This window comes from Centroberyx gerrardi, chromosome 17 (assembly GCF_048128805.1).
Source record: "Centroberyx gerrardi isolate f3 chromosome 17, fCenGer3.hap1.cur.20231027, whole genome shotgun sequence".
Taxonomy (NCBI): Eukaryota; Metazoa; Chordata; class Actinopteri; order Beryciformes; family Berycidae; genus Centroberyx; species Centroberyx gerrardi.
Genome location: NC_136013.1, coordinates 11,145,516 through 11,157,198, shown reverse-complemented (window position 1 = coordinate 11,157,198; position 11,683 = coordinate 11,145,516). Strand labels below are relative to the sequence as shown.

General features: G+C 41.5%; 2 protein-coding genes across 3 annotated transcripts in view; both read left to right on the top strand.

Annotated features, from left to right (window-relative positions):
• The first annotated feature begins 311 nt into the window (after positions 1-311).
• tmem30b (transmembrane protein 30B) lies at positions 312-5,427 on the top strand. The gene is made up of 8 exons (XM_071903418.2): positions 312-437; positions 890-1,088; positions 1,434-1,541; positions 1,661-1,768; positions 2,458-2,548; positions 2,669-2,806; positions 3,208-3,414; positions 4,652-5,427. Exons 2-8 carry the CDS (start codon positions 900-902, stop codon positions 4,828-4,830), a joined length of 1,020 nt encoding a protein of 339 aa, XP_071759519.2. The 5' UTR covers positions 312-437; positions 890-899; the 3' UTR covers positions 4,831-5,427.
• Positions 5,428-8,028: 2,601 nt separating this feature from the next.
• The window catches only part of dync1h1 (dynein, cytoplasmic 1, heavy chain 1), a 33,209-nt gene continuing 29,554 nt past the window's right edge, over positions 8,029-11,683 (top strand). For both annotated transcript variants that reach the window (XM_078289690.1, XM_071903433.2), the window contains exons 1-6: positions 8,029-8,347; positions 9,637-9,724; positions 9,939-10,112; positions 10,487-10,742; positions 11,004-11,190; positions 11,294-11,565. In XM_078289690.1, the coding sequence (XP_078145816.1) occupies positions 8,098-8,347; positions 9,637-9,724; positions 9,939-10,112; positions 10,487-10,742; positions 11,004-11,190; positions 11,294-11,565 (1,227 nt within the window). In that variant the 5' untranslated portion in view covers positions 8,029-8,097. The remainder of the gene's footprint in view (positions 8,348-9,636; positions 9,725-9,938; positions 10,113-10,486; positions 10,743-11,003; positions 11,191-11,293; positions 11,566-11,683) is intronic.

Here is an 11,683-nt window from a genome sequence, read left to right as displayed (position 1 = left end):
GTCGAAGAAGTAATCAATCTAAAAGAAGGCGATGATTTATTACTCCACTATTTTCCTGGATTGTTCTTCTGGTTTCCCCGTCTTTTCATTCATTGTGCTTTTCACTTGCTTTCAAAGACATTATCTGCATTACTTTCAGGTAAAAATGTGGAGAAAGCATCTGGTTTGAAGTTGCCTTTTAGCGCTGACCAGGATTCAGCCCTTCCGCCCACTTCCTACCGTTTACCATCGGTGGAGAAATCACAAAACTGATCCCAAATCAGCGTCATCGTCAGCCCTGCAGACAAATTGACGTCATCTTGTGAGAACTGGCTGGACAGGAAGATAGTACAGGTAAAGGTGGTGATCTACACCGTCGCATCTACAACAGGGCTGCGCCCAGTAGCCTGCGATGTTTGGTTGACTCCTTTGTTTCTCCATTGTGCAGCCTAATATCTGTGAGTACCACTGGAAATTTAGAATCAAACAATAAATAAGAAATGTTTGCTAATATCAGTGTAATCACTAACTTTTTTCTTAAGCAGCGAGTTTCACTAATGTGAGCGGAAACTCAACCTGCCTAACACTGTTCCATGTTTTGCTCTCGGCTATGGCCCGGTAGTGTCTGTAATAACTGGAGTTGTCTAGCTTTTTGTGTGTGATATGAATGATCTGGGGGGGCATGTTGGCCTGTATTATGTAAATAAGTTATATTGATGGACCTTTATGGACTGCATTCCCCGTACATTAAATCAGAACAAGAGTAAGATACTTATAGTAAAGGGAATGAGGTAGACTTTGAGTGCAGGGCCAAGAAAGGCTCATTTCCCTACATTAGGAAAGATTTCATGTGATTTCCCCTCTTTTTCTAGACATAAACTAACTCCTGATGAACCGATTAATCCAACAGAGCCAAGAGAATGGTGAAGGAAGAGCCAGAGTTTGTGAACCGGCCCGACAACACAGCCTTCACCCAGCAGAGGCTTCCTGCCTGGCAGCCTATGCTGTCTGCTGGCATTGTCATCCCAGGGTTTGTCCTCATCGGTCTGGCCTTCATCGGCATCGGCATCGCCCTCTTCGTCACCTCACAGAACATCCAAGTATTGGAGGTATGAGTGTGACTGCTGAACTCATGTTAAAACTGCTCTGGTGTCGTCATGCTGAGAAATGAATAAGGGGTCAAATGTCACAAACAAAAAGAGAGGAGGAAAAATGTTTGTTTTTTTTTATTGGGAAAAGGTAAATGATCAGCCAATCTACATTTTCATGTAAGATGAAACAATATGATCCTGCTCATTTCTGGACTTCTGGTCGCAGGCTTGATGCCGGTAAACAATATCAGACTTTTGAGGTTGATGAGGTGTGGTGTGACGGTGTCAGTAACACAACAAGGAAGATGGGTGATGATCAATATTTAATGCTAATCCTTTCTTGTGTGTTTTTTTCTCACACAGAAGGACTACACTGGGGTAGAGCTCAACTCACCATGCTACAAATGCTCTGACTCGAATGTCAAGAACTGTGAATGCAAGCTGGACTTCTCCCTTGACAAACTATTTGAGGTGGCCATCGAGCTTAACACACATTCACACACACATACAGACCGTTTTAATATGTTAAGCTGAACACCACCTACCTCTAACCTTTGGCTGTGTTTTTGTGTTTCTGCTGTCTTTCACAGGGTCCAGTGTTCTTTTATTATGGTTTGTCCAACTACTTCCAGAACTACAGAAGGTATGGTGTTTCCAGAGATGACGACCAGCTGTCTGGAGACCTGGCCAACTTTAAGGTGAGAGTGTAACATAGGATATGAAACTTACAAAAAAAGACAAAACAGACTTGACAATCTGGTTTTGATTTCCAAGGCAAAATTAAACTCACATGCAACGCAAGTTTTTCTCAATCAAATGTTTCAGTTGTTCGTCACAACGGGTTGCTGTTTTTAGAGGTTTTATAAATACAGCCCCGGTTTGTGCATCTTATAATCATCTACAATAAAATGGCATTGGTGGTACCATTGACCATGGTCGCACCACATTTCAAGACTTGAGGCCATACAGAAAGGGCAGAGTTGTGATCTTTTATCATACAAAATGTACTAGCCAACCATGAAAAAACTGATGCTCATTGAAGACTTATAATCCAGAACATGAACAGCTCTCTCCCACACCCACAAACCAAAAACTCAAAATGTCAAGTTGCTCCATTAAAAATACTTAAACTGCCTCTATGGACAATTGATGTGAACCAGAAATTGATACTCTTAAAGTCACCTTTTTACATCTTTTTGAGTTCATTCTCACAAGAGCTGTACACTGGTTTGACATCACCAGTTCGGGGTCAATTATACTTGTCTCTAATTTCTAGCTATAGAGGACAATAGTAAATACAAAGTTGTTCTTTGGTTTAGAAACCTTCATTTGAGTACTGAAATGCAGCAGTATTCCCCTTTAACATTGTTTTCTGTCTCTCTTGAAGGAGCCTAGTGAAGACTGCACTCCCTACCAGTACGACTCCAACAATAGCCCAATTGTACCTTGTGGATCAGTAGCCAACAGCAAGTTCAATGGTACAGTGATGGCAGTTAAAAAGATCATCCAAATGAATTTGAATTGTAGTTTAATTGCCATGTATGCTGTATTATTGTAATATTCATTCTTGTCTTTTCTTTTTTTTTTTTTTTTTGCAGACACCTTCGAGCTTTATCAGATCGTCAATGGGGCAAAGAAGCTGGTGCCCTTTGATGGAAAAGGGATTGCTTGGTGGACAGACTACAACGTCAAATTCAGAAACCCCGATGTCGTACCTCTAAGGAACGCATTCAACGGTAGTCAATGACTTCAATTCCATTTACCATGACTTGCTGTCTGTTCAATTTAACGCTGTGATGCAGGTTAACTGTGTAACGAGGGATCCCGAACCTCCTCCAAAAGTGTCAGGTGGCCACAAGGCTCAAAAAAATGGGGCAAAGGAGCCACACTGGAGAGAGACTGAGAATCTAGGACAAAAGGAGTAGCTTACTTTTATATAATATGTTTCCTATCTCTTGTAGAATACCACTGGGTTGGATTTAAGGGCTCCTTTAGGAGAAAATGTTGGCAAATACTGTTTTAGACAAGAATTGCTAGCTGTAGACATTAATGAAATGTTGATTTTGGATCAATCAAATCAGAATGTGTGCTGTTTGACTTGGAAATCATGATAGCTGATTCAGAGTTTCTCCTGCAGGTACTGTGAAGCCCATATTTTGGTCCAGACCGGCTTATGAGCTGGATCCTTCAGACCCAGCGAATAACGGCTTCGTCAATCAGGATTTCCTGGTCTGGATGAGAAGGGCAGCCCTGCCAGACTTCAGAAAGCTGTATCGACGAATCACAGAGGGCGACTACGCGACGGGCCTGCCAGCAGGAAACTACTCCCTTGAAATTGCCTACAGTATCCTAATACAAATATAAGACTCAGTGAAGAGTTAAAGGACAGAGCTTGGAGGTATGGGCAGCTACAGTTGTTTAGCTTGAATCATGTGCTTAAAGCTTACACTGGCCATTTTGACCTGGACCCTATTTTCCCATAATTTTGTCATCATACTGATAGATTCTGACCAAAATCTGGTCAATTGCTTCCCCATAAAGCTACTTGCATCTTGCTTGCTTCGGTGCAAGGCTCTCCAGTACAGTCCTTTTGGGCCAATGGATACTTCAAAAATCAACCTCAAAAGCACCCAAACATGTATTTTTCAACATATTGATGCTCAAGCAATCAAATGTGTTGAAAAAGACTTTGGGTGCCTTGTGTTTGTATTTTTTTGAGTGTCTGTTGTCCTGTATTGGAGAGCCGCAAACCCAGGCAAGCAAGATGTACAGTAGGTAGCTCTATAGTAAAGCAATTGATGAGATTTTGGTCAGAATCAATTGGTATAATGGAAAATAAGGTCCACGTCACAAATGGCCAGTTATGCTTAAAGAGAGAGGTTCTGCACATGAATAAGGGATGAGAAATTATCCAAACATAAAACCATTACAACGTGTGTTATTCTGATGGTTGTATAACACATAGTACCATTGGTTTTGGTGAGTATGTGGGGGTTTTTATTTGTTTAAAACAGGATATAAGCCTGAACTCCACTTACTTTTTTTTTTTAGTTAAATTGAATTGAAAGCATTGCCCCGGTATAAGAGTAGTATGGTATAAGCAGTGTTGTTAATGGGCAGGCTTACAAGGTTTTCCACATCCACCTTAAAGGGGTTGGCCATTGAACTGGCCACAGGTTGTGTATCATGTTACAACACACTTTAAGTTAGCTCTATGATTGTTTGCTACAGCAGCGTAGACTAACTTGTTTTACCAGCTGGGTGTGGTTCTTCTTTTGAGCTGTGGGGAATGAACACAATGACTTGGTATTTCTTGACTAGGAAAAAAAGCCCAGGCAAATATTTTGAAAGAAGTAAACAAGCTATGTAAATAATATACTGCATGATTGATTGGCCTATGCAAATTCCACAGGTCGTGGTTTTACTGTGCTTAATACTTTCACAATAGCTTATGAACTTCTAATACATCTGTGAGAGTCTGTAAGCATTAAGTCAACAATTTTTTCAGTTGTGTCTTCTATATTTCTCAGCCTTATATTCCCATTGCTAGTGAATGAATTCCTTAACACTTTGTCCTCCAGACTACCCAGTGCTGAGCTTTGATGGGAGAAAGAAGGTGGTGTTCAGCAACGTGTCCTGGATGGGTGGGAAGAATCAGTTCCTGGGCATTGCCTACCTAGTGATTGGCTCGATGTGTGTCGTCATGTCCATGGTCATGCTCATTGTCTACGCTAAATTCAAGTTCCCTGAGGACGAGTGATTACCTGGTCATGGACTTGGGGGGGTTGATGCATGTGCGGGCTAAGAAAAAAAAGAGACTGGTCAAAGCGAAGAAATGAGAAATACTACTCATGTGCTCCTTTGTAGATTTTTCAATGAGCATATTCCAGTTTAAGTAAAATAGTAGCTCTTGCTCCTTCAATTAATGCTACTTTAAATATTTTTGATGCTATTTTTATAACTGTTACCGGCACGGCAGGTCATTTTTCTCAGGCTCTATAGGCAATATCTTACATTTCTGAAAGTTGTAGTGGTTCTGCCACCTCAAAATGAGACGCCTCCTTCCTTTCAGCCAGTGATAATGTTAAAGCCATATTATGCAATTCGGTATAGGACAAGCAGTTGCATTTGATGTGTATAGGATGTGTTACTTGGAAATTATTGCTGTAACTACTGGGAATATACTGCTCTACTAGCTCAGGGATATGGTGTGTAGGCTATGCAACCCAAGTTGTCTTCTTTTACATAAATCTATTTATTACATGTCTCCTATATTGCTTTTAACTGTGGCCATTCTTTGATATTGAGATTTTACTGCATGTTAATGTTTTCTTTAATAAATAGTACCAGAACCATAGGGTCGGTTTTCTCTTTGAATCATGGAGATACTATGACACATAAGATTGCAAACCCAGAATGAAAGGTCTTAATTTGTCAGTAACAGCACTAACAAGTGTCTAATCTGGTAAAGATGGCCTTTCATTTCTGGCTCTTTTCCAGTCCAGCACCAAAAGTGCTGGACTGGACAGTGGGACTAGGCTTTACTTGGGATGAATTCATTGAACTTGTTGGATCAGATGATGACAATGTTGAAAGCAATGTTATTTATCAGGGTAATTAAAATCCTGTTTATGGTTCTGTGAGAGTCTCAGACTGTACAATAAATACAAGGAGAGTTGCACAAGAAATCACTGGTAAAGTTATTATTAAACTTTTCACAGCATCCAAATTGAAACAAATAAATAATTCTGTATCTGTATTGTTTTTCTTTTATCGGCATAAAAACAATTAGCGATTGGTTCATCTGGAACATGTAAAATCTGATTTTGTAAACAAAAGGATGGAGATGTTGAATGCAGTCATTCAGCTCAGGCAGGACTTGGCCATGAAGCGAGCTGTGGTGAATGGCTTTAAGTGCAAGAAGGACGACAGTTGCTCCTTCATGCACTTCCAGCCAGGCAACCAGCATGTCTGGTGTTCCCTCTACAGGCAAGAGTGGGAATAACACCATGACAATCATGATGAAGATTACATGTCTGAATTAAATCATGGACATACACTCAGCCAATAAAATAATGTTAAATTTTATTATTTGCTCTGTTGATAAAATGATGGTGGTGATATAATGATTAGCCACAGGTTAATAATCAGCATATGACAAATGCAGTCATATTTAACAAAGAATAGTATGTTCTAAAAGTACTTTAATCCTTTGTTTTGGTTACTGAGATTGTCAGCAGATGTCAACAGCATTTGTTGCCAATTCATAGGCTCAAAGCCATCTTTCTGAAAAATAGAATTTTCTTTGATCAACTGTATCTCTGATAGATAAATCATAGTTCATGATAGATCAGTAAATCTACCCTTTAAGTAACTTAAAAATTTGTCTTGTATCTTGCTGTATCTCAATTTAACAAGTGCAACAGGCATGTGGTGGTGGATACTGGTGTGCAACAAAGTACACTCCCATCCTGGTGAAGAGGAGGGTAGGAAATCATTCAGATTAGCTGAAGAAGGTGCTGTAGAGCAGGGTCCTCAGTTACATTATATGCATAGTGCACTTATGCATACGAGAGCTACATATGTGTCTTGTCCTGTCTCAGGGGCCTGTAGCACTCCAGGCCTGCAAATCTAGCTTTGTTATTGTATTACACAAAGTGCTAGAAGGACAGCCAGGCCCTTTCTTAGCCAGTATAATATTGTCCATTTGACCTCTTGTAACTGTTCCCACACTGATGCTAACCCCTCAGGCACTTTAGCAGCTGCATGTATTATTCCTTACTTAATTGCAGTAACAACTTGTCATATTGGTTTAAACAGATGCAATAATTCACCTGCATTTACCTACTTTCTTCAGTGCCCCTGTCCTCCATCTTTCCTCTCATCTGTGCTCCCATGGGAAATCTCTTTTCCAGTGTTCCAGGTTTCCAGTATCTTATAAAATTGATTTTACGGTTTTGATATTTGTTTTTAAAGCCCTGAATGGGCTGCCCCTGCCTATATATCAGCCCTATATGCAATCTCCAGGTCTCTCAGGTCTTCCATGGGGCTTCCTGGCTGTTTCTGGCTTAATGTCTGAGCTCAAGCATGACCGTGCCTTCACAAACCCTACACTGTGGAATAGCCTCACTATCAGATCCTCTGTTGACTCAAGTCCCAGCCCAAAATACACTTTTATTCCCTAACCCGTCTTGATTTGTCTGGGTGTATGTGCATTGCCAGGCTATGTTCATAAGAATATATTAGGCTACAGTAAAACTACAAAGAAATATTCAGGTGGTTTCTACGGTTATTATCCTGGCTGGGTAAAAACTATTACATGCCATATTTTGCAGTGCTAGTCGTTTTTTTTTCAGGTAGAGAGGAAGTGGATGGTTTAGGACTCTGTGGGTTCTCTCAAATGTATTCAGTCAGAAGAACCTCTAAACCCAAACCAGTTCACATATAAATTAATGAATAGACAAATAGGACAGAAACAACAAAGCCGATTCACAGTGGAATACAGAGACAGACAGAAGTTTTTTTTTATTTTTTTAGATATTTAGATATTATTATTATCATTATTATTATTATTATTATTATTATTATTGTTGTTGCTGTTGTAGTTGTTGTTGTTGTTGTTGTTGTATTTCCTTTTTATTATAGCAGTATTATAGCATTAGCGGCATTAGCACTAGTATTAATGGGTTTATCACTTTGTCTTGGATAATGGTTTATGGAGCCAACTCCCTTCCTCCCCCTGTCTGTCATACGTGGTAAAAAAAGAAAAAAAAATCAGACTCGCTGAACGGTCCGTCTGAACTGCATTGTGGGTATAGTAGTTTTCCATTTATATAGTCCATTGAATTATACCTCCTTTGAACTACAAGTACCACAGTCCTTTGCACGAATAAATCTGACGGCTACGGGCTGCGGCGTTTTGACAGCAGCCACCTCACTTCAGTTGATGCGGCAGCCAGCCACACACAGCCTCACTTCTTTGTTCACTGTTCAGTCCACCACCCGTCGTTGTTGACCGCTTCGGAAAATGTCCGACGGCGGAGGAGGAGACGAGAACTCTGGCACCATGGAGGTGTCGGCTGTTCAAACGGTCGCCGACACCTCGGTGCTGCAGAAGCATATTCGTAAACTGGTTCCGTTGCTCCTGGAAGATGGCGGCGAGGCTCCGGCCTCACTGGAAACCGCCCTGGAGGAGAAGAGCTCTGTGGAGCAGATGAGGAAATTTCTGTCTGATCCCCAAATTCACACAGTCCTGGTCGAGAGAAGCTGCCTCAAAGGTTTGTCTCTCTGTCTAAATTAACACGGAGCAGCCAGCTAAATTAATTTGGATAAAATAATCTATGTTTCATAGAGTGAATGTAACGTGTCGTCATCAAGAATTACTAGCCAATTTGTGTTTAACCCAATTTGACTTTAGCTAACGTTGTCTGTTAGCTAAATACTTTACAGTTATCCCTCAAATCGTTATATTGTAGCTAAGGGACTATAACGTTTGCTAAGCTAGGCCACTTTGGGTGTGGAAGAGATTCAGGGCTAATGACAACACAGTACCTGCCAAGAGGTGTGTGGTTTGAACGTGCTTGCTAGCAGTATGATTTCTAGTATATATCATTAAGGCATGATGCCAGTTACCTTTAGCCACAGGTAATGGACATTTTTCCTAAGACAGTGTAGAATTTATGTAGCCTTGCATTTGGTAAACGGGCCACACAAGAGAGAATGAATCCTTTGTTATCATATTTCAACTCATGCTGTGTTATTTTCAGCGTTTTTATCATGTGAGTCAGCTTGTGTCAATGAGCAGATTATCCTCAGATCCCTAAAGGCGAATTTATACTTAGCTTCAGACCTGCTTGCCTGTATTAATGTTTTATGAGTGCTGAACTTAGATCCCTTGGTCCTTCACATGACTAGCCACTGAGTCTGCCGTTTAGTTTAGGTTTTCCAGCTAGGGGATGACAGCTACAACCTATTCCTGTTTTGCACTGAATAAGAATACTGATGCTGCGCAATGCAGAGATTGCAGTGTCTGCAGATGGGTATCTTTTCCTGCAAGCCATGACCTCACTTGCAAGGGAGGGTGGGGACCTGGGTGGATGGAAACAGAGAATCATCTGACTGCACTGTCATTGTGCTGCATCATGGTCCAGTGCAAACAAATAAACTCTGTGTTCCTGGTGTCCCATATCTAAAACGTTTATTTTTACCCTAGTCAGTAGAATAATTATGTTGGGGGTTAAGCAGTCCTTAACTGAAACGATACTTGGTGGTTGACATGTAGGTGATAGTCCAACTTCAACACACATGCTGCAGTATGTTACAGGGGATTTCTCTGGATTTTGTGACTTGATGATGCGGTCATAGTTAAATCTAGTGATATTTCTATTAAAAGAATCTACTGTGGATTCAAGGTAAATGTCACATAGTGGTGCTAAAAACTGACAAGATATTGCTGTGCCTCTGTTAACTTGTTATGGAACAGTCTTGGTTATATCTAATAATTGGCTATCAGTGTGGAATAGACTTGTGCAGATAAGACTTTCATTTCATTCTTTCTGTCACACAGAGGATGTTGGAGATGAAGGAGAGGAGGAGAAAGAGAGCATCACCTATAACATCAACATTGATATCCACTATGGGGTCAAGTCCAACAGGTAACTGATGAATCTAAAGCGGTTGCCTGAGGCCTCTGCTCAATCATGACATTTCATGTGATTTAATCTGTAAAATTGATAACGAGTTTCTTTAAATCCTGTCTATCTAAGAGTACCTTGCTTATTTATCCCTGCATAAAGCTCTGCTGCCATTTAAGCTCTGTTAATTCTGAACTATCAAGAGGTTAACATAGGCCTTATTTCTCCCATGCAGCCTGGCTTTGATCAAGAGGACCGGTGTCATTGATGCAGACAAGCCCATATCGACCCAGGTCCGTGTCCTGACCTTGAGCGAGGACTCTCCCTATGAGACACTCCACTCTTTCATCAGCAATGCCGTCGCTCCTTTCTTCAAGTCCTACATCCGGGAGTCTGGCAAGGCAGACAGGTAATTCTGAGAAAGTGATTTATATTTTCTAATAGTTTCAAAACTATCTGTGAAATGAACTGAACCATGAACACAGGAATGACAGAACAGTCTGAAGGTGGGGCTGTGAATTCATTAGCAAGTTTGTCAGTAAGTCTTTTTTTTCTGATGGTAGGCGGTGATGATGTGAATGATTATCTCAATTGCAACTATGTATTTTGACAGCCAACAGCGCAACACAACATTATTCTTGATGTCTCCATTCTTACTTTATGGTTTAGATTCCTGCCTCTCCCAGACGTGCTCCTCTCACCCATTGTGCTTGTTTTGCCACCACTGTCAGCTGTGGCATGTAATTCATCAACAGTACTATAATTTCTTTCTTAACCCATTAGAGATGGGGATAAGATGGCTCCCTCAGTTGAGAAGAAGATTGCTGAGCTGGAGATGGGCCTTCTCCATCTGCAGCAGAACATTGAGATTCCCGAGATCAGCCTGCTCATCCACCCCATCATCACCAACATCGCCAAGCAGTGCTATGAGCGTGGAGAGAAGCCCAAGGTCACCGACTTCGGGGACAAAGTGGAAGACCCCACCTTCCTGAACCAGCTGCAGTCTGGGGTCAACCGCTGGATCAGGGAGATCCAGAAGGTAAGAGGAAGATGTTCAAGAAGCTGAAACAGCTTGGAGTGGATATTGGCACACACATTAATATTGGCTGCTAAATGGGAAAAGTTATATCAGAACATATATGTAAAAATAAGGCGAACTAAGAAGCATTCACTTTTTTTCTCACATTTAAACAAACCAGAGCTATAATACTTTGGGAAATTAAATAATAGGTGTATGGTAGAATCTTCCTCTCCTCATACTCATCACTGGGTTTGTTCTTGTTCCCCTCCCCCCTCCCAGGTGACAAAGCTGGATCGTGACCCGGCTTCAGGCACAGCCCTGCAGGAGATCAGCTTCTGGCTGAATCTGGAGAGGGCCCTGAACAGGATCCAGGAAAAGAGAGAGAGCCCCGAGGTTCTGCTCACCCTGGACATCCTTAAACACGGCAAACGTTTCCATGCCACCGTCAGCTTTGACACTGACACTGGTGAGATTCATAGTCAAAAGTATTGTAGCTGCTTTGACAGAAAAAAGTTAAGTTATACTTGTATTCCCTGAATAAATGTTTATCCTTCCTCTTCCTCCCATAGGTCTGAAGCAGGCTGTGGAGACAGTCAACGACTACAATCCTCTGATGAAGGACTTCCCTCTCAATGACCTGCTCTCTGCTACGGAGCTCGATAAGATCCGCCAGGCTCTGATGGCCATATTCACACACCTGAAGAAGATCCGTAACACCAAGTACCCCATCCAGAGAGCCCTGCGCCTGGTGGAGGCCATCTCCAGGGACCTGAGCTCCCAGCTCCTCAAGGTGTTGGGCACCAGGAAGCTCATGCATGTTGCCTACGAGGAATTTGAAAAGGTTGGTGTGGGTGGCTTCTGGGTACAACTAGATCAAATGGTTTCTATCAGTGCATGCTAATTCAAATGCCTCCCCATTCAGTGTTTCCCACAAGTGCTGCCTTCCAGCCAGATGGTCA

Excerpts from the sequence above, each read along its gene's own strand:
- tmem30b (XM_071903418.2), top strand. The coding sequence starts at position 900 with ATGGTGAAGGAAGAGCCAGAGTTTGTGAACCGGCCCGACAACACAGCC. Across the intron at positions 2,807-3,207 it reads TCTAAGGAACGCATTCAACG|GTACTGTGAAGCCCATATTT; the intron begins GTAGTCAATGAC and ends TTTCTCCTGCAG. Across the intron at positions 3,415-4,651 it reads CTCCCTTGAAATTGCCTACA|ACTACCCAGTGCTGAGCTTT; the intron begins GTATCCTAATAC and ends TTTGTCCTCCAG.